Here is a 21,421-nt window from a genome sequence, read left to right as displayed (position 1 = left end):
TGCCCCAGCTGCTCAGTGCTCTCCTAAAACCTCTGCTCGAACACCCAACACAAATGGGGCTGGTCAGCCTGGCTGTGAACACCTATTTCTTCCTCTTCAGGCTTTGGTCACTCCATGCTTTATTCTCTCCATCCCCTCTTCTTTTTGGTGCCAACATTAGTCCCTGAGGTTGTTCAGCCCAAAGAAGAGGTGGCTTGGGGGAGGTTGTAGCCAGGTCAGCCTCTTCTCCCAGGAAACCAAGACAGGTAGGAGAACACAGCCTCAGGCTGCGCCAGAGGAGGTTTAGGTTGGATGGGGAGGAGGAATTTCTTCACAAAGGATCTGATTAGACCCTGAAATGGCCTGCCCAGGGAGGTGGTAAAGTCAGTATGTCTAGAGGTGTTCAAGATATGGCGGGACATGGCATTTAATGCCATGATCTATTTGATTTGGTGCTTGATCAAGGGCGGACTATAATTCAGATGCCTTTTCCAACACAGTAATTGTGTGAAAACAAAACACGAGAGATCTCTGGTGAATTGTAGCTTTTCTCCAGAGCGAATCGCTGGCACTGCTGTCCATCCCGGACGGCGAGGAGGCGTTGACCAGCTGCCTGCAGCTCCCCGCGATGGGACCCCAGCCCCTTTCGCAGCTCCCCGCGATGGGACCCCAGCCCCTTTCGCAGCTCCCCGCGATGGGACCCCAGCCCCTTTCGCAGCTCTCCGCGATGGGACCCCAGCCCCTTTCGCAGCTCCCCGTTCCCCGCGCCGAGCCCCGCCTCTCCCCGGGCCGTCACGGGCCTGGCGCAGGCGCAGCTTGGCTATGGCGGGAGCTGTGGAGCGGCGCCTCGCCCAGTACCGCGCCGCCCGCGGTAGCTCTGCCGCCGCTCCGCGCCCCGCCGAGCTGCCGGGAAAGGCCGCGGCTCCGGAGGCCGCCGAGGGACCGCGGGCAGCCTCGGAGGGCACGGGCGGCGGCGCTGAGGTGAGCGCCGGGGCGGGCGGGGTGGGGGGTGCGGCGGCCGGCCGGTGCTGACGCCGCGTCTCCCCGCCGCCTCCGCAGGTCCCGCCCGGCGCGCCGGCGGCTCCGGTGTGGGCGCGCCCGCTGCTGCTGAAGGTGCTGCTATGGGCTGTGCTGCTGGCGCTGTTTGCGGAGCTGGAGCTCGGGCTGCCCTACTTCGTGCTCTCCCTGCTCTACTGGATGTACGCCGGCACCCGCGGCCCCACCGACCGGCGGCCCGGCGAGCTTAGCGCTTACTCCATTTTCAACCCCGGCTGCGTCGCCATCGCCGGGACGCTGACGGCCGAGCAGCTGGAGCGGGAGCTGCACTACCGGCCCGCCGCGGGCAGGTAGCGCCGGGCCCGGCGGGGACTGCGCTGTGTCGGGCCGGGGCAGCAGCCGCGCCGGACCGGCCCCGCTGCCGCCGCCCCGAGGGCCTTGGGGGAATGAAATGGGGTTTGTTCCAGTGCAAAAAAACCACCTGAGCCCCGTGTCCCACGGCGCCGGCCGGTCCCGAATAAAGCCGTAGCAAAACCTGCGCTCTGGTTTCGTTTCCTGGGGTCGGGCAGCTGTTTCGGCCGCTGTGGAATTGCCCCGAGAGGCACGGCCTTGTCACAGCTGCGGCTGCCACCATGTCACCTGGAGGGCTTCAGCTCCCGAGAGCTTTGCCTCAGGTGATAGACACAAAGGCTGGCGTTTGACGACATCTGCAGTAGAAGAGCATGCTGCTGCTCTTCCCTGCACCAGCTGGAAACCTCATTCCGAAGGAACTACAAGAAGCAATAGTCATACACCTCAAATAGGCTGCTGCTTTGGTTTGCAGTGGTGTCTTTCCTCTAACAGAAACATCAGATTATAATTCCCTTTTTGCTTCATATTACAGTTTTCATTATTGTAAACTGAAAAATACTCCTGCAGGGCAGGTGTATTTGTATGATCCACAGCTATTTTTAATATGTAGATCATTGCATTGAGCCAGACCTGCTCAGCAAAGTGGTAGCCACCACTGCTTACAGCATGGAAAAAACATGGGTGTGGCATTTGAGAACATGTTTTGGTGTGGTGATGCTACATAGACAGTTGCACTTGATGATCTGGAAGGTCTTTTCCAACCATAACAATTTTATGATTCATTAAGTCAACATTTTGAAGAGCAGCTACTAGAACTTGTGTCTCTGAGGAGAGAGTTAAGAAGTCACAAATTGGTCTTTCAAATTCTTGAATTGGTCATTCAAATGTCTTTTCTAATTTAACACATTGTTAAGCACCTTGTTAAGGCTTGACTCAACACAAGTTTGATCATTGGTTGTAGAAACGAAAGTGGTGCTTTGAATTTAACTGACTAGTAAGAGATAGATTAAAGCACATGTAATATGTTAACACTGATAAGCATCTCTCAGTAGCTCTCCGAAGCACTCTCACACTTTCTGTCTTGGGCTGTTGTATGAATTCCAAGTCCTGCTATTTGAAGGCAAAAACTTCTGTCATTTGCACATATTCTGTCATCCTCCAGTACCACCCCCCCCCCCGAGTTTTCATTATTCTTACTGATGCCTTTTGACTTTATAACATGCTGCATTTTGTTTTTGATTAACATAGGCTCAGCAGGGTCAAACACCTTTAAGGTAGTGGACACACAGTTGCACATATTGTTTCCTTGAAAGAACCACAGACTGTGAATCTTTCCATTCTTAAAAAGTATTATAGTAACAGGGTAAGAAGTCATTAGACGATACTCAAAACGCCTGTAAGCTATGGAATTTTGTGAGTTAAAACTTTATTCACAACAATAAAAATAGACATCAGCATCATGTTTATGGGGAAAATCTGACATCTTGTACTGCTCAGTTCTGTGGGTATTTTTTAAAACAAGGAAATACATGCAAATAAATATAAGGTAAGATCAATGAAATTATAAAAATTTATAGCAGCAATCCTGGAAATAAAGTTTTCACTTGCTATACACTCTAGCTGCATTATGTCCAGGTGGATGTATAGACTCTTGTATTTAATACTTCATGAAACAAGTTACCACAATAAGTGAGCATGAAGCCAAAAGGCACAAGAAATAAAAACTGACACAGTTCATCTCTTCCAGTGCTTTGTGTTGGTTTGCTTATTTCATGCTACTCAAATAAATGTACATTACACATTGTGAAATAGAGATGGCATGAATAACAAAAGCTTGCAAAAGGTTTTACTGAAGTAGATAAAGTATGATGGAGAAATTGGCATTGAGGCCTTGCTCAGTCTCCAAGTACACAAATACTGTAATTCTGCTTGGTGTTAATTACTTCCACCAAGTAGTTTTGAGAGGCGATTTAAAAAGGTTTGAACTAGTGAGAGCTTAATTACAGGGGAAAAATTTCCTCTGCAGCCTTCTGCTTGGCTAAGACCTCACTTTGTTACCTTACTTTTCTCTTCTGTTCTAACAAAGCAAAAGTCACCAAGATAAATTAGCTGGAGTTATTCCTGTGGGCCCAAAGCCCTCAGTTCACAAATGACTAGGAGGGACAAGAACAGCTTACTAACTCAAAAGCACATCAAGCTGTTGAATCTTGCTTGTGACAGCAACTAAGTACAGGTTTGTTACCACACATGGAAATGTTCTCTATTACCATGTCTGTCCTCTTTCATTTGTTGCACACACTTGTTTGGCCAGCACTGCAGTGAGTTAGAACACTTCTGTAACTTCCTGTTTTCATAGCAAAACTCTTATCTTGCCAACAGTTGCACAAGTAGCAGAAACCCTTTTTCCCAGGTTTGCACACAACTAAGCTGGACCAACGTATACTCTTGAATATTAATGAGTGAAATTATTCTCACCAGTGTGCATTAAGCTACAGCAGTAAATTACATCTGTCACCTTGTTACCTACATGCTGCCTTTCCACCCGCCAGTGACAATCTTTAGTACTTTTCTCCTATTCTTAGCACAGGGTACACATTAGCTAGAAACATCAAGAATACTCTGTAAGCTAATTAATTAACTTGTAAGACAGCAGTTAACAACTGCATGTAGTAGACAAGTATTGTATTGATGATCACACAACACAGAAGCTAGTTATTAATATACAGAAGAACCTCAAGTGCTTCATTCCAAAGTCAGCTTTGCCACCGATGTTAGAGAGGCCTGGAAGCAGCCTGCAGAGAAGCCAGCGTGCTGAAGACACATAAGCCAGCCTGAGAACTGTGGTGGATTTCTGCAAATGTCTTTCTCCCTGGAGCTCAATTACAAGCATTAGAGTAGAAGGTGGTAACACATCCTCTTTAATTCAATTCAAACCTTACGACTGCAAAACTAATCCATGCTGTTGGCAATTAGGTTTCTAATACAATGATTAAATAATCCCATGCAAAGCAATCTAGCTTCAGGCACGAAAGATGCCGAGTTACATCCCAGAATATCCAGACCACTTTCTTGGCAATACAGGCTGCGAATGCAAGTGCGAAGAGACTTGAAAATAGGGAGGGTTATTTTTGCTGAGTCTTTGTAACTGCTTTGCCACGGAAGTAATTTATTACAACAAATCTGTGAGCAGGGAGATTCTCAGAGCTCCTCTTTGGCACTTTGCCTCTGTTGTAAAGGGAGCCCAAGTAAGAGTAAAACTGTGCAAAGTTTGTTATTAAGTGATATAACCCATCACATCCTGCTTCTAAAGGTCCTTCTGCTTGTCTCCAGCAACTCTTGTCAACGTCAGGGACAAGACATTGTCACACACTGTGTGCTATGTGACACTGTGTAGCGTCACACACTACACAGTGCAGATGCAGCCACTGCATGAGCCCTTGTTGTTTTAAACAGACAGAAAAAAAGCTCATGGAGTTCAGGATTTTTTGTTTAGAGTTATTGGTTTTGGTTGGGGTTTTTTTTGGAATGCCACTGATGGGAAGCTGGCAGGCTCTGGAGGATAGCAGCCCACCACGGGAAGCTGTCCTTGGTCTTGAACCCATGCCCTCCACCAGGGTCACATCCCCCTCCATGCTCGAGGGTACCTTGTGTCACAGGAGAGAAGGACCAAGGCTGGAGGGGAAACAAAAGCGAGTACACACTGCCAACTACTAAATCTTTGCAATGAGGTCTGTTGAGACTAGCAGTGGCTGCAAGCTGAGTTCTTTGTGTGTTTGCACCCACAGGAAGCAGAGTAAAGCTCAGACAGGAAAGGTTCTCTTGAAAGACAAGTCATCAACCCATCACTGTGAGTACCTGTGTGCCCACCAGGTGGACAGCCTAGCACTGACAATGGAAAGGGCTGTGCATGCAGGACACATTTCCCCATCCCTGTCAACAGAGATAACGTGCACCTATTTCTAGCAGAGAAGGTACCTAACAGATACTGCATTTTTGTTCTGTTTGGGTTTTTATACTTTTTTAAGTGAAGCTTGAAGATAGCATTCAGAAGTGTTTACTACACTACCTGCTGTATATTTATAGACCTTCAAGATGCTGTTCTTCACCTATCCAGAAAACAGATTAGCATATTTTCAACTTTAACTGTGGGAAACCCCTGTTACAAAACTGATTCTTCCCTGAAACACAAGTTGTAGACCACTAAATTATTTTTTCCTAAAAATGGTGATGGCACCTTACCCTCTTCCCCAGGAAAGTCTAAATGTATTTTTTTGCAATAATCATATTCCATATCCTTGTAATTTAATCAGTCGATCACTCAGCTCACCCACTCAACAGTAATAAGCCATTGACCCTGTGGTCTCAGACTGGATCAATGCAGCGCTTAAGTTTTGGACCCCCAGAGGCCTTGTGTGCAAATAGGAAGAAACTCCTTTAACTTACTTTAGACATGACCAATTTTTCCTCTGATGTGTTGATTATATTAGCAGATTGCTTTCCCTAGAAACCTCTGTCCAACAGCCTGCAGGCGATGAGCCACACATGCTTAAGTTTCTTGCTGGAGATGACAAACTTAAGCCACTTGCTTGGGTATTTTAAGTGTTTTCAGGTACATTATACAGTTCATTGTTCTCAGTCTGATTCACCTGCAGAAATCTCAGCTGAATGTGGCCTGACAAGTGGCAGCATAGACACTGCTGCCTACTGTGCCCCCACTGCTGATGCTGTTGGCCGGACACTTCAGAGGTTTCATACTGCTGTCTCTCTGGACATACAAGTGTTCCAATCTCCAGCGCTCCCAGCTTTTCCGAAACTCCATCTGAACCTAACAGAAGCAAAGAAGGAAACAAAAGGAATGAATCAGCTCTTTAAATTACTCCATCAGAAAACAGCAAGGATACCACACTACTAAAAAAAAAACTGGAACTGCTTTAAACCTGCAATATTATTGCTTCCAATATCCAATTATCTCATTAATCCATTTTAGGCTATTCCACATTTAAAATAATGATGACATTCATTTTTACTTGTAGAATAATAGCTCTTTTATGGACCAGAAAATCTTACCTTCATTATTTTGCTCTAAATTGTATTCACCTACAATACTGATTGGACTCTGTGCCCTACCATTACTAAAAATTAAGCTGACTTCGCTTCTGCTCAGTATTGTACCGTAGGTATTCTTAAGAGTTCCAACTTCTGGTTTGACTTAAACATAATTATGTCCTGGATTATTTTGGTCTTTGAATATTTATGTGGGTTCTTTTTATTTCATACAAAACCAAATGTTTATTCAGAATTGAAAACAACAATTAAGCAAGTTAGAGACTGTACTTGTTCCCCTATTAAATAGCAATTACAATATTTCATGCTAGATACTAGCTTTTCTTAAAGCTACAAAGTATGCTTATCTAGTCACAGGTTCTGGGTTAAACTGTGTAACCTCTGCACAGGTTTGGAAGTTTATCCAGGATTTTGTAACTGCTAAACAAGAACAGAATTAGATCTTCCTGTTCCATGGGCAAAGTTCTTGCCACTTGACTGAAGTAAGAACCTCCACTAGCTTTTAACACTTAAGTCAGAGGACATAAAATTTCACACTTGTTACTCTAGATAAAGGCAGGAGTGCAATCACAGTAATAAGTTCATTATAGTGTGTACTTTAGCCCAGAAATAAGTTCACTGTAGGTGGGTCACTTAAGGGAGCCCATCTCTGGAGAGACACTTTTTCTTTTATTTTAGGATCTCGTACTGAGTACCAAGAGACTAAGCAGGTTGATGGCAGTTTCAGCACAGTTTTGTCACCATGCCTAGGCTGTTGAAACCTTCATTTTCTGAGGGAAATGTCCTAGGGAACCAGCTGCTGTTTTCTTTGCTTGTTCACTGCGAAATACTGAATTTGAGAGGCAGTCCTAAAAAAGAGCAAAACCTTACAAAACTAGTTGTCTTCCCCTGGTGGGTGCCTCTATCAGTGCTTGTCAGCTCTGGCCTACAGCACTTACATTGAATGTCCTCGTGGAACCAGCTGCATCTCCGTGTTTCTGACAATCTGTCAGAATCCAGAATCTGACCTCCACTGTCACAGCCAAATGGGTCAGAAGGAAAGATGCTGAGACAGGTGCTTTTATGTTAGCATGGTAAGGGGGTTTGTTGCGTCAAAAGGTGCACAAAGACACCAGAGAAAGTGTGTCTGGGATAGGGCACAGAACAATGAGGGAGAATGGTCAGACAAAGGCAGAAATGCAGGAACCATAGTTTCTGCAAGAAAAGAATTAACCATATTATCTTTCCAGTAGTTGGCACCTTTTGTGAGCATGGAAGCATAAGGCAGCACTGGGAAAAAGCTGTTGTAGGCATTTACTGACAAATCCTGAATGAAAGCATGACTGTAGTGACTAAGTCAATGAGCAATAGAAACAGGTACCTTTAGGTCAGCCAAAGGGAGGAAATGAGTCTTTACTCCAGCTGGACATGGCAGGCTTCAGCTATGATAGAAATAGCCTGCAAAACTGAGATAAAGTGAATGGAAGACCTGAACAAAAGACTGTAGAATGGGTCTTAGGAACAGATATGACTGGCATAATATCAGTTTTCTCTCCAGGGGTTAGGAAGAGGGGTTAGGGAGCAGGTCTACTGCCTGTGTGGAATTGAGTTTTTTGCCTAAGTGGCTTTGAATGTATAAGCAAGGGAATTTGTTAAGGTTTATTTTGCAGAGGCAGTTCCTGAGCACAGAAGTAGATCTAGAGATCTTTTAGCAAAATACTTACCTGTAACTTCCCTGTGTTGGTAAGATCTCCCAGAAATAAGCTATACAGGAAAATGATACCAAGAACAAAGCTCCCACAATGTGCTGACTTTGGCTGGGGTAGAGTTAATTTTCTTCACAGCACCTAGTATGGGGCAGTGTTTTGTATTTGTGCTGGAAACAGTGTTGATAATATAGAGATGCTTTTGTTGTTGCTGAGCAGGGCTTGCACATTGCCAAGGCCTTTTCCACTTATTCCACCCTGATAGCAGGCAGGCTGGAAGTGTGCAAGAGGTTGGGAGAACATCTGCCTGCCAGTGGGAAGTAGTAAATTAATTCCACATTTTGCTTTGCTTTACCAATTTAGTTGTCTTTATCTTTACCCAAGAGTTACTCCACTTTTATTCCTTCAATGCTCTTCCTCATCCCACCAAACTGGAGTGAGTGAGTGGCTGCGTGGTGTGTAGCTGCTGTCTGAGGTTTAAACATGACATGTGAGAAAGGGGAAGAAAAATTTTCAGATAGGGTATTTTTTCTTTTAAAAGGAAAAGAAAAAAGGAAAAAAAAGGAAAAAGAAAAAAGGAAAAAAAGGAAAAAGGAAAAAGGAAAAAAAGGAAAAAGGAAAAAAAGGAAAAAGGAAAAAGGAAAAAGGAAAAAGGAAAAAGGAAAAAGGAAAAAGGAAAAAGGAAAAAGGAAAAAGGAAAAAGGAAAAAGGGGGGAACTTGAAAACAGTGGTCATAGAGGTTAAAGCTAGAGAAGACCTCTCACAGAGAGCTCTTGATAGAGCTTTATGTAGCTAATGGGGAAGGAAGTTGACAGTGTGGCACTGAATCTGGAATCTAATTATTAAAAAACCCTTCATTTTGGCAAAAAAAAAAAAAAAATCTCAGCAAGTGATACTGAAAGTAGGTCCAAAACAGGATGGAACTGAGCTGATGGAAGAGTTTAATTAATAGTCTGTATAGAGAATGAAGAGTAATTAAAGGCAAAAGACAAGATTGGCCAGTATTTCAAGAACTCAGAAGTCCTGTCATCAGGACAGATTTTTTTTAAAGTAGAAGAGACTGAATTGTACTTCTGTTGTGACAAGATGGCAAAAAGGAGAACCAAGGCTACAGAGAATAAAATCTGAACCATCTTTAACTAAGTGGTGGAAAAAGGCAACATCTCTGTGGTTTAAAGCATTTCTATAGAAAGCAGCACTAACTGCAGAAAAACTGGCCGTATTAAGACTAGTTCATATTGCAAAGAACATTGGTGGTAACAGGCAGTCTCATGAGACTCTACTGTTGGCTTCAGAGCAAGTTCAGACAAAGTCCAGGATCTTTCAGGCAAAATAAGACTCAAATATGAACAAATTCCATTTTTTTTTCAGAAGTAGATATTAGAAAAGGACATTAATATCACTTCTATCTTCATTTCTACTATTGATCTGGGCACCAGGACTTGCAAAGAACTTTCATTCTGTATGGTTAAAAAAAAGAAAAGGAGTCAATGAATCACAGACAAAAAGAAAATGTACCCTACATTGCACACAAGGATAGTCTTTGGACACACACAGTGTGTCAGAAGACAGTTTCTCATTTAGCTTAGGAAAAGAATTCTCATATAGTTTAGAACAGACTTTACTTAATCCAACTCTTTGTAAGGACTTTTTAATGGATGCTGATGACCGGGCTTGACAAAATCCTACTCTCCTCTTTGAACAAGAGTTGGAACAAGCAAAATAATTCATTCTAGACTGCCAGTGAAGCTGAACTCATCATATTTAAATTTTATGAACTACATTACAAAGGCAAGAGAATTATAGGAACAAGAGATTTGGAGCATTTCTTAGAAACATAGGTAAGCTATTACACAGTAAGCTCTCCCAAATGAAACAAGCATGCCTGTTTGAGGACTTGTAATAAAGTTTGGGTTATGATTAACTTTGTGAAGGAAGTTATTGAGCATTACACATGAGAAGTCTGGCTGCAGCTGCATGAGGGATGTATGAGCAAACACCAAGGTGAAGCAAAAGAAATACATGATCCACCAGCAGACTGTGCTGCATCTCAGGATTGAAGTACACCTACCTGTAAAGCCATACAAGGAATTTGAAACAAATATTCTCTAATTCATGACATGCAGCAAATGACATTCATTCCCAACAGCCAAGCCTGCTCCTACTCACCTCTGATTTTGGTAAGCAGTACAATTAATAGATTCACTTCAATAAAATCTTACCCACAACCTACAAAAGTGAGCGGACTCCTGCAAGGCTTAATTCAGGATGCCTGCTGCATTCCTCTTGACTCCAGCCTGGCCATAATGATAGAAGTACCACATTTTTCTACTGATTCCAATTCCTTGATGAGGCCTCTCTATCAATAAGTGATCTTGAATTGCCATGTCATAGTTAAAAGTAGATTTATTGTGAGTGTAAAACATATTGATGTGCATTTAATTTAATATTGTAGTGACTAAATGAGTAGTGTTTGCTTCCATTACAAACCTGGCTGCTGAATGAATGAATAATAATCACTTAGAAGGTAATATGAGAGAATCATGCAATACTGAAACAGAACAATACCCTTTCCCACTACAGGGCTGGGATTCAGCAGAAGCCACAGAAGATGGTGCTTGCAATCAATTATCACAAAGCCAAAGGTACAGTCCTTCTGGGTCTGTGAGTTTATCCCTCTGTGAAGTTCAGTTTTAACGAGAGAGCAATAATGCGTTCAAGCAACTGGAGCACAGGGAAACCAAATGAAACCAACTGTACAGCAATAGCTGTGAGGATTCTCCAACTTCACCAGCAAGCTGAGCTGAGTTCATAGAATAAAATGGGCTCCACTCCCACATTCACAAAAACAAGCAAGTAAAAAGCAAGTAAAAGCAAAACAAGCAAATAAAATAAGACAGATTAAGGAGAGCAGCTGTAATTCTTAATTAAAAAATGCAAACTGCACAATTGTAAGAAAGACTGTTTGTGAGATTCCACATTTGCAAATAGTGACCATAAATTATACTGCCTGAATTCCTTCCAAACCCATTTGTCTGATGAGTTATCCCACAGAGCTGTGCAGGGAAGAATCTGTAAAAAAAAAAGTCCTGAACAATGACATTTAGCTGTTCAAGATAATTTTCAATTTCCTTTTCCTACAGCATATGCTGATAAGGCAAATTGGAACAAAAATAGTATCTCTCTTACCTCATTATTGATGAAACAGTAAAGAATTGCAACCATCAGCCCCTGAAATCAACAAAAACCAGAACAGTGAGCAGAGCAGTTTCCTCATTTTGCCAAACTCAGTTGCAAAGGGCTAGAAGCACCACACTGACATGTCTCTGATAAGACTGAAAGGTGGAGAACCCTTGGTCCCTGTCAACTCTGAAGGCAGATCAGAAGTTCGAACAAACTTTGTCTCAAAGCACACGGTCTTAGAAAAAAGGAGTTGTTGTTTTCTTCGATCTGTTATTTTTGCCTAGTGACTCCTTTCCCCTTCTTCCTTATAAAGCAAAGATTTCAAGTCTTAAACATTTCATAAGTGAGTAATTCACAGTGGCTTTAAATACAGCTCTGTGTTTGATAAACAGGGAACAAGTGAGTGTGCAGGGAAATAAAGTAATGATTTCCTTACACAAGGATACTAATTTGAAATGGCTTTACCTAAGGCAACAGTTAAATAAAAATCACAATAAGCCTATACCCCTCTCACACTCAGTTACAGCTGGAGACAGCTACCTTTCCCAGCACAGATTTTCCAAGGAGTATCAGAAACACTGGAGAAAGCACAAAATGTGCTTTCAGCAATGCCACTGTACGATTACAGGAAATCACAGACAATTTTGTTATTGCCCTGAGGTGAACCATAGGAAGTAAATATTAATATGTGGACAGGAATACCAGCTTATTGTAGTAAAGTTGGCTGTTAAAAATTAGTCCTTACACTTTCCCTTCCACTGTCATAATCCCATGCTAAACTGAGAAATATAAGGAACATAAGCATGCAATGAATGAAAGAGAAAGCAGGTCCTCAAACAGCAGTTAAAAAGTATCTTATGTCCATGGGCAAACTGTGAGTGCTACCTGGAACGAAGCAAAGGAGAGCTCAGTAAAAAGCTTCACGAAGCGCAGCATCCCTCTGGCATGCTCGTCAGTAATAAAGGCAAAGATGACCTCATGGGTCCCCAGCAGTGGGATCAGAGTCAGCGTAGACTTGGCCAATCTAAGATCACAAGGAAATTAAAAATCTATCAGTGCCACTGAACAGACCATAGTTGATCCAAATGATCACTGGGAGTCGCTCTTTCTGACACAGTTTCAACTTTCATAAATCACTCCACCACTTTGTGATGCAAGGTCCTCTTCCAGAGGCTGCAGGATAAAAACCTCCTTAGTTCCTACAAGTTTTAACCTCCCCTACCACTTCACTGCAGACCATTTATTGATGAGAGCAAAGCTCTGTAACCTACTACTGGCTGTATTTCACCTGGAAAATCTTCCAAACTCAGTAAGAAGCCATGTGCTTTCTTGTACCTGTGATGTCTTTCCTCTGTATCCTTTTCTCCACCTTTAATTGGGAAAGACAACCAAAACCTACCTTCGTGATGACATGAAAGACATAACCTATCAATAACTGGAATATTTAAAAAATATCTTGGCAAAGGGAGGAGTACTTGGTATTCCTTCCCACCTCTGCGGTGTATTAAATCTTCTAAACATTGTAACTATCTGTAACTACAGAACACTTTGTCAAAGCAATCAAACTGTCTTAAAATGAATGATGGCAAGTTCAAAGTCACAGCTCGCAAAGGATGAAAGACAAACCAATCTGAAAGAAATAATTCCTCACCTGTGAGAAAGTTCAAGATACCCAACCACAGGAAAAAATTCACAAGAATGATCCTTAACTCTCTTTTGATGGACATACATGCCAGCCACCCAACAGGATAGTGCAAGATGCCTGGGGATCACGTGTGAGGTTCCTGGGCCACAAAACTCACCGAAATCTCACAACAACCTGTCTTGAGACAAGTCAGTAGGTGCAAAATCACTCAATTAGCAGGGCTCTCAGACCTTTGTAGCTCTTGTGTGCCTGAGGGCTATTGGCTGCTATTCTGAATCATGCAACCATTCAGGTTGGAAGGCAACTCTGGAAGTCTCTAGCCTAACTCAAGTTCACAGCAGGTTACTCAAGGCTGTGTTCAGCCAAGTTTTGAGTATCTCCAAGGTCCACCAAAGCCCCTCTGAGCCCCTCTTTCAGCATGAGACCACTCTAACTGTGAATTTATTTTCACCTCTCATGCAAGAGGAATTTTTTTTTTTTTTTTTTTGTGACCTTTGCCCTTGTCCTTTCATTGGGACTCTCTGAAAATACTCCATTTTCTGTACAAATGGGCTTGGAATCAAAGCCTCCAGCTCAGACAAGTCCTCTTTGCTTTGAGCTCTCAAGACACATTAGAATTTCCAAAATTTCATGTGAGGTAAAGAAGGTAGGTAACATACACAACAACTCTACACTCATAAGAAATCACCAAAATATATGCTGTGTCTTATTTAGAAGACTGAAGCATCAAAATACCCAATGTAAAATAGCTAAGTCCAGTGACAGCAGCAGTCCAGCTACTACAGCATGTAACTCCACACTTCAAGAGCTAATTTATTATTTTTACATTGTTTTTCAGACTGCAATACAAAAGTCAAGATGGAGAAATGAATGATGCAACCATGAATCTTAGCAAGGTGATTAAATAACAGGGAGAATACAGTCAAGGATAGACTGACTCCAAACCAAAAATTGAACGTTATCTGTGCTAGTCCTGACATTTCTCTTGAAACATCTCATGCATTCAAGATTGAAAGTTTTCCCAATAACAACGGGCAAATAGAACAAGAAGCAAAACTCAAAATTATCCCATCTTGTCTTACTTGAAGTGAAAGCTTTTATTACTATCAGCTCATATTTTTATGTTCAAATTAGAGTAAGATAGGATATTTCAGGGAGGAACCTTTGACAACCACCTGTTCAAAACTTAAAGCAAGTTCTTAAGGGCACTGTCCAAATGCCTCTTACACACCGACAGGTTTGGGGCATTGACCACCTCTCTAGGAAGCCTGTTCCAGGGTCTTACCATCCTCTCAGTAAAGAAATGTTTCCTGATGTCCAATCTGAACCTCTCTCAGTGTAGCTGTGAACCATTCCCATATGTCCCATCACTAGATACCCTGGAGAAGAGCTCAGCACCTCCCTTTCTACTGCAACTCCTCAGAGGGCTGTAGAAGGGAATGAGGTCATCCCCCAGAGCCCTTTGCTCCAAACTACACAAGTCAGAAATCCTCAGCCACTCCTCACAGGACATTCCTTCCAGCCCTTACGCCAGCTTTCCTGCCCTCCTCTAGGTGATTTCAAGGACTCTGACATTCAGTACTTGCATGTGTTGCAGGTATTTTAAAAATAACTGCTTACTTAATATTCATCCAGTCTAATGAAAGACTGTAGAGTGACAGACATCTAGTCTTCTGTTTATAGCACAGGTGGAATACCTGCCCTGGTTTCCCTGAGAGTTTTCTATGGACTGACTGTCCAAGCAGTTACACCAGTAAGTGACACCATACCTGTGCATTACTCAAGGGCTGTGGTCTTTAATCACCGTTGTCAACCCACTCCTTCCACATATGTCCTTGTCTGCTTTCATTCTGATGAGCACGAAAAGCATCAGACCACCTTAAGACATACCTGCATTTTATGTCAGTTTTACACATCAAATTAGCCTGCAGTTTGGAGATGATGATGCATATAACTCTGATGAAGATGAGGAAATTCACCTGGAGAAATGGAAGAAGAATTTATATCACCATCAATAAACCCATGTGCATAAGTACTCAAAAAGGCTGGTTTGTGTATGCATGTGTAGCTCTCTGTGCATCTTGCTATGCAGCAGCTGCAGAATTTGCCACAGAACTCAACTTCTTGCTAAGGAATTGTGGTCTAAATGTGAATGCACAAGCCACCCTTAAAAACACAGGCATTTCATTACACAAAGCAGGGGACCCCAGTTATTTTCTGGAGAGTGAGACACAGTAAAGGTATGGGTTGGCCCATTTGCCTTGTCTGGAGGTCTGAGCCTATAGACACAGTATGGTGCCTACAGAATATTTCTACACAATGCCACACATTTTTCAGCTCTTTTGTAGCCCAGTATCTGAAATAGTATCTTTGGTCTCCCTGAACTACCTTCCATACCTCCTGCTCACAGGGGAGTTAATGGGACTCTGCAGCATGCTGTTCTGTTATCATGTCCTGCCACTACAACATGACAGCTTGTGGCCAAATTAAAGAAACAAAATGCTAGGCTGGAATTTCAGTGACAGAAACCAACTTGGCTTCATAAAATCACATTTCTGAATGAAAATGTCAATAGCCTCAAAGGTTATTAGCCTTTGGACATGCACAATGGCCACATGTGCATCTTTGTACCATATCGTGCTGTTCTCAGGGAAATCTACCATCTCACAGCACATGTCTCACTCACCCCAATGGCGATGAGGATGGGCAGTCTGATGATCAGCCAGTAATTCATGTTATAGTTTCTGGTCCAGCAACTAGTAGGAGGACAAAAAGGAGATGAAGGAAAAGTTTCAGTACATTACTAAAATCTCTTGCTTTTCATTCTGTTCCAGCAATGCAGATGGAAAATAATATTAAGGATTAGATATGAGGAAAGCACATCATGCTGACATGGAAACAGATGCAGCTGCTTCTGAGAAACACTGAATGCTTTGTACTATTGCAGCTATCATAATCCAACTGGATACTACTCACCAGCCTTTCTTGCCCACTAATGGCTAGCTCTAATGCCCACTAATAGCTCCACAATTTGCTATGAATTATCATCCATTTATTGTGACGATTTACTCCATTAAAACCAAAGTCAAATTTGTCATTTGGCTGAAAGAAGAAGAGAGGGGAATCTGTTTGAATCCGATCTTTCTGCTGTCATTCTTAGCTTCCTCATCCTGCACTATTTTTTATCATTCTTCAGTGTCCAATGTCAGATCATCTTATTTAATTGCTTGTTAGTTTTTATCCCATTACTTACCATCATTATTGTCATAACAATATTGAGATCAGTCATCTATTTTATCTGTCCTTATTTTCAGAAAGGAGTTACTAATTTCAACCTTGGGAAAGCAATTGCAGCTGCAAACTCCAGCTCCTTCAGTGCATATGCACAAAGTTTCAGGCCCACTGAGAATTAAAAAAATTATAAACAAGTAAAATCAAAAATGGGAGCAACACTTCCTAACTTTTGCTGACCTGAGCCCTCTGCCAAGTAAAGTAGCATGCTGCAACAATATAATACTTCATTTACTGCATGAGTCTCATTTTAACTTTCAAGATTAATGTCTCCTTGAGCAATATGGAAGAAAAATGACAAGAAAAGGCACGGCAGCCACAGTTTGGGATCACTGGTCTGAACTGAACCTTAAACTGAGGGTTTGTATATCTAGTTCCTTTCCTCTGGCCACAGTCAGCCACCACCACTGCCTGATGGGCCATGTCTGTGTAGGATGGCCCAGGTGTTAGGGCAGTGCTCATGTGCCACTTCACTTGTTGCTGCAGTGACAGCATTCTTAGTATTTCTGTGAAATCACTTTGTTAGCCTCCTGCTCAGCATTACTCAGAAGCAGCAGACACCAGTAAAGCCAGCAGGTTTCTGAGCTACACAGGCTGGGAAACAAACTAGGAAACAGCCCTACATAAAACATGGATTCCTTCCCAAAAAATATTTCTCTTCATCTCTAAATCTGTTCTGCCAAAACATACATATGAACAATGTTCCCTAAGGCTTCTTAACCGAAAGTTAAGCTCCGGTGATGCTGGTGGAGCTGAAACCCTCCCCAGCCTTGTAGTGGGACAACCTAAGAGAAAAGAGCAAACCTGGAGAAAAGAGCACCTGGGAGGGATCCATGCTACAAGCACGCACCCACATGTGCTCACTTACTAGAGAGGAAAGCGACACAGCTTGGCTGTGGCAATTCCATAATCTCTTGCAGGGACTGCACGTCCAAGAAGGGCTCAGGTTTTTCCTTCTTCAGTTTTATGTGTACAAAAAGCATATTATTGCACCAGCAGCTCTACAGCCTCCAATTCAATTGTATTTTAGGTATTGGACAATAAAGGTGTGCAGTGTGCGTTGCAGTCAGTGTACCTGAGCCAGAATCTCAGTTACAGAGCTTATTAATTGGTACACATGAGTGGGAGCCAGCTTCATGGAGCCTTTGAAATTCATTTTATTTGAACACCTAAAAAGTGATGGGATAATAGGCATAGCTGGAAGTGGAGTTCTGATTTTCTCACTAGCTGCAGTAGATGCAGAGATAATGAAAAAAATTCCTTATAATAACAGAGGTTGAGAAGCAATTCTTTACATTAACTCTGCTGAATTTCTGTGTTAATTTGCTTCCTGTAGCACACATCAATTTTAACTACCTTTAAATTTATACAAATATGTGCAATTAAAAAATCATTTCAGGTCAATTAAGGTGTCATGGCTATTGAAACATCCAGAAAATAAACCCGGTAGATTTCTACATGATTTCTGATTTCTTGCCCATCTGTGCTTTTTGTGATTGCCACACTGATAAATACACCAATATCTATTGCGCTAGGGATCTATTCCTACAGTTTGCACAGCAACTCTCCGAAGATGCTTGGCATCTAATAGCTTCAGACTCATGAATGGAGAATTTGTCTAGCGAAAAAAATGCTAGTGGGATGTTTCTGCCTTTGCTTACCAATCCAGTATTCTCCTTCTAAAAGTGAAAACACTGCATTTTTACATTGAATTGCTACAGGTGAATGAAAAAAAAAAAAAAGATTGAAGGCTGTTTTGCTTCCATACTTAATTGCAGACATAAGCAAAAGTGTGTAAGTATCAGCTTTTTAGGCATAGTCTAATAACTAAGAACAACAGCTTGCCTTTAATTGTATTTGTTATCTAGACAAAATATTTTTGAATAACTCACCTTTTAAAACACTAATTGCTTTCTAAAGGAGCTTATACTTGCACATGTAAAGAAAGAACAAACTGGTGTGCAACCAACCAAGTCTTGCAGGCTTCAGTCCTTTACTCAAATGGCTTCATTTGCAGGACTGCCTCAGATTCCTAGCCCTGACCTCATTTATTTCCCGTTATTCTTCATAGCCAGGGAAGTAGTTAGATCACAAATGAAATTTACAGCCCCCTGCAGGGTGACAGAGCTATGGCGAACAGCATGAAAGATATCCCTGGCTACTTCAGCAAATGCCTGCCTAAGGCACAGAAAACTTGCCTTTCAGAGCAGCTGCTCCACGTAATTTTTATTGCTGTATTTTACAAATATTTAGACAAGATTTAGAAAATTCAATATTGTGCAAAATTGCCCATTTTAAGGTCCGCTGAAGGCAGTGAGTGACAGTTTTCCTTAATAGAAAATATAAATCAGCTCTGAGCACCACATAATGTGGGAGGCTCAGCATGAGCACTTTGCATACATTTTCTACATCAGTGAGAAGATATGCCCATGGAACATCGCCTGTTCAGAGGCTGCATGGTCTCTACACCTATTCTGATAATTTCAACAAAACTTGCAGTACATCAGTACAGCCACAATCTCACTACAGAATATCATCATGTCAACATTGAAAAGGAAAGTAAAAAAATCCTAGCATTGCTTAAGCCAGAAAAGGCAGATTTGACTGAACTGGTTCAGTACTATGAGGAACACACACAAAAAAGTTGGTTCTTAATACTCAGAAACACCAGTAAACAGTTCTGGGGTGGCTATGGCTAAACTGAATTCTCACACTGAAGAAACTCTCCAGCAATAATTGTGTCTGGGAAGGAAAAAAAAAATAGAAAAAAAGAAAAGGCTCCTCTACAAAAGTGTTGGCTGAGTAGCTTGGCAGCTAAGTAAGAGAAAAACCTACTAAATAAAAAAACTAAAATAAAAATGAAAGAGCATAGATTTATTTATTTTCACAAAGAAAACTACCCAAATATTTCTAGGCAGACACTATCTCTAAAAAGAAGCCACTTTTTTCCCTGAAAAAAAATAACCAACCAACAAACAAAAAACCCAACAAGCTACAATGCTATTTGCAAAACAACTATTTATAAAGCATATACAAAGGTAATTTTTCCAGAACAGCCACCATGGTAAAAATGCACAAAAAGTACTTTGTGTTTTACAGCAGTCTTGTGTGTGACACAGTTGACTTCAGCAAGACTAATGTAAGCAGACAGAGAATGTGCCTTTATTTTATGGAAACCTAAATAATGGGAGCTTAAAAAAGAAATGGCAATCACTTCTCTGCTGCTAGCCATAGGCTAATCACTACAAATTGCAGGCAGAATCCTGTGGGAGGTTGCTGTCTTCTTCTGAAACAACTGTAAAGGCTACTGCCAAAGGCACCATATCAGGAGTGGTCTTGGTTGGGTAGGATGACTGCTATTGTTGATAACAAGTACAGAAAAATAAAACATACCTTTCCTTGACCTGAAAAAGAATAGATTTATTCAGACTAGCAGAAAATTCTGATCAGAAAAAACATATTCTACTTTCTGAAATGTTATGCAAGACCTTTAGACAAAACAGAAGCAATTATGTGAGGTTTCAGCACATTGCCAAAGCAAGCCATGCTGAACAGAAAGCAGTGACCTGCTGGTGCACACATACAGCACAAATGAGATAGCTATAAAAATCAGAACTAAACCAACCCCTCATCCTCATAAAGGTACTTGACAGTTCCCCAGAGGATAACAAACAGCATTGGCACACCTGAAAAGAGAGGAGACAAGGCTGACATTGACACTGAGACTGGGAAAAGCAGAGAGAAGGACAACTCCCTCTGCCTCCCCCCATAATGATGAGCAACATAATTAACTGGTGTCAGGGTTGCAGCTCCTATCCAACACAGACTGCCATGAACAGTGGGCCCCACCTCGTTCTCAACAGGCATGAAAGTACCCAATAACAGGCATTCACCACTTCTTCTATGGATATTTTCACAGACAGGCCAAGGGAATTAAAATTTTTGGAAGCTCTACTAGCCTCTGTACTCATTCTAGAGAAGGGTGCAGTGTGCTCTGACCAAAATCTTTGTCTCTGCTTGTGGGTCACTGTATTCAAGCAGGACCAAGTTCAGGCTGTCTACTGGTGTCGAGGCTGGAGCACACCAAGCCCCACATGCCCCCCATAGAAGAGGGAGGGTGGACACCCCAGCAAGTGTCCTCCCCTACAGAGAAGTCCCAGTTCTGTCTGTGGTACTGGCATGGACTTGAGTGGCTGCAGCAAAGAAAGCAGAAGAAGCTGGCAGCGAGGAGAAGTTTGGCCCTACCCTCACCTGACAGTGCATGCGCTGCAGCTCATCAGCTCATCTGGGATGTAAAGGGCAGAGACAAGCCAAGTACGCCGGCACTCATTACCTGCTTTACAGTATCAAAGGCTCTCTAATTAACTTCTTGCATTCATGAAGAGCCTAGGTCATTAAAAATAATTTTAAAGTGCATTTACCAACCAATACTCAATACAGAGAATGATAAAAATGCACGCAAGGAAGGAAAGCAGGTTGTAACTCAAAATGCAGGATGAGGAATTTCTGCTTAAGAACAGATCAAGATGGTCTAATTCCTCCTTGGACAGTGTGTGATACTGCATGTGCAATCTACAGAAAGAGCAACATTTAGCATACTTTATTGCTTTATTCTTAAGAACCAGTAAAGTAAGAACATCAGGCTGCAGCAGTGAGCTCTGCACAGGGCAAATTCACAGTTCATGGCAGCAGAAGCCATAGGGAAATTGCTCATTCTCTACAGTCTGAATACCTCAAGCACTATCTTTACTGGGTAATATCAGTAAAAAACCTTCACTTTTGTACTGTAGAATTTCTCTGCTATCAGAACAGCTAAATAGCACAGACACAAAACAATAATATTCTCTTTAATAAGTTACTTGAAAAAAGAAGAACAAAGAGCAGCATAGAAAAAATACCAATAATTAGAATAATAGCAAAGATAATGAATTGAGTAGAGATTATTTCGGCAAACAGCTACCATGTTCCATGGATTTACTTGATACTGAGAATACACAGTATTTTGGGAGCAAAGTTAACAAAAACTCTATGCTGCTTTGACAGTCATATAAAGAGATTAAGAACAAGCTTAGTACACATCACTTCCAAACCAAATTAGACTTTGATTCACAGGAACAAATTATAGTTTGAATTATTCCTTTCTTGACTTTGCTGAACACTAAGACATCTTAATATGAAACTACAGGATAAGACAACTGAGACCACAAAGGCTGTATGTCAGTGGATG

General features: G+C 41.9%; 2 protein-coding genes across 2 annotated transcripts in view; one reads left to right on the top strand and one right to left on the bottom strand.

The window, feature by feature from the left end:
* The first annotated feature begins 756 nt into the window (after nt 1–756).
* SAYSD1 (SAYSVFN motif domain containing 1) lies at nt 757–1,513 on the top strand. The gene is made up of 2 exons (XM_030269374.4): nt 757–960; nt 1,039–1,513. The coding sequence occupies exons 1-2, from the start codon at nt 802–804 to the stop codon at nt 1,327–1,329; spliced, it is 450 nt and encodes a 149-aa protein (XP_030125234.4). The 5' UTR covers nt 757–801; the 3' UTR covers nt 1,330–1,513.
* A 1,222-nt stretch (nt 1,514–2,735) lies between these two features.
* GLP1R (glucagon like peptide 1 receptor) overlaps nt 2,736–21,421 on the bottom strand; it is an 85,828-nt gene continuing 67,142 nt past the window's right edge. Inside the window, exons 8-13 of the mRNA XM_002186783.7 lie at nt 19,820–19,880; nt 15,590–15,659; nt 14,794–14,882; nt 12,144–12,282; nt 11,265–11,306; nt 2,736–6,151 (exon numbers count right to left, since the gene is read on the bottom strand). Of these exons, the coding sequence (XP_002186819.2) occupies nt 5,984–6,151; nt 11,265–11,306; nt 12,144–12,282; nt 14,794–14,882; nt 15,590–15,659; nt 19,820–19,880 (569 nt within the window). The 3' untranslated portion in view covers nt 2,736–5,983. The remainder of the gene's footprint in view (nt 6,152–11,264; nt 11,307–12,143; nt 12,283–14,793; nt 14,883–15,589; nt 15,660–19,819; nt 19,881–21,421) is intronic.

This window comes from Taeniopygia guttata, chromosome 3, assembly GCF_048771995.1.
Source record: "Taeniopygia guttata chromosome 3, bTaeGut7.mat, whole genome shotgun sequence".
NCBI lineage: Eukaryota > Metazoa > Chordata > Aves > Passeriformes > Estrildidae > Taeniopygia > Taeniopygia guttata.
This window is presented reverse-complemented; position numbering and strand designations above follow the sequence as displayed.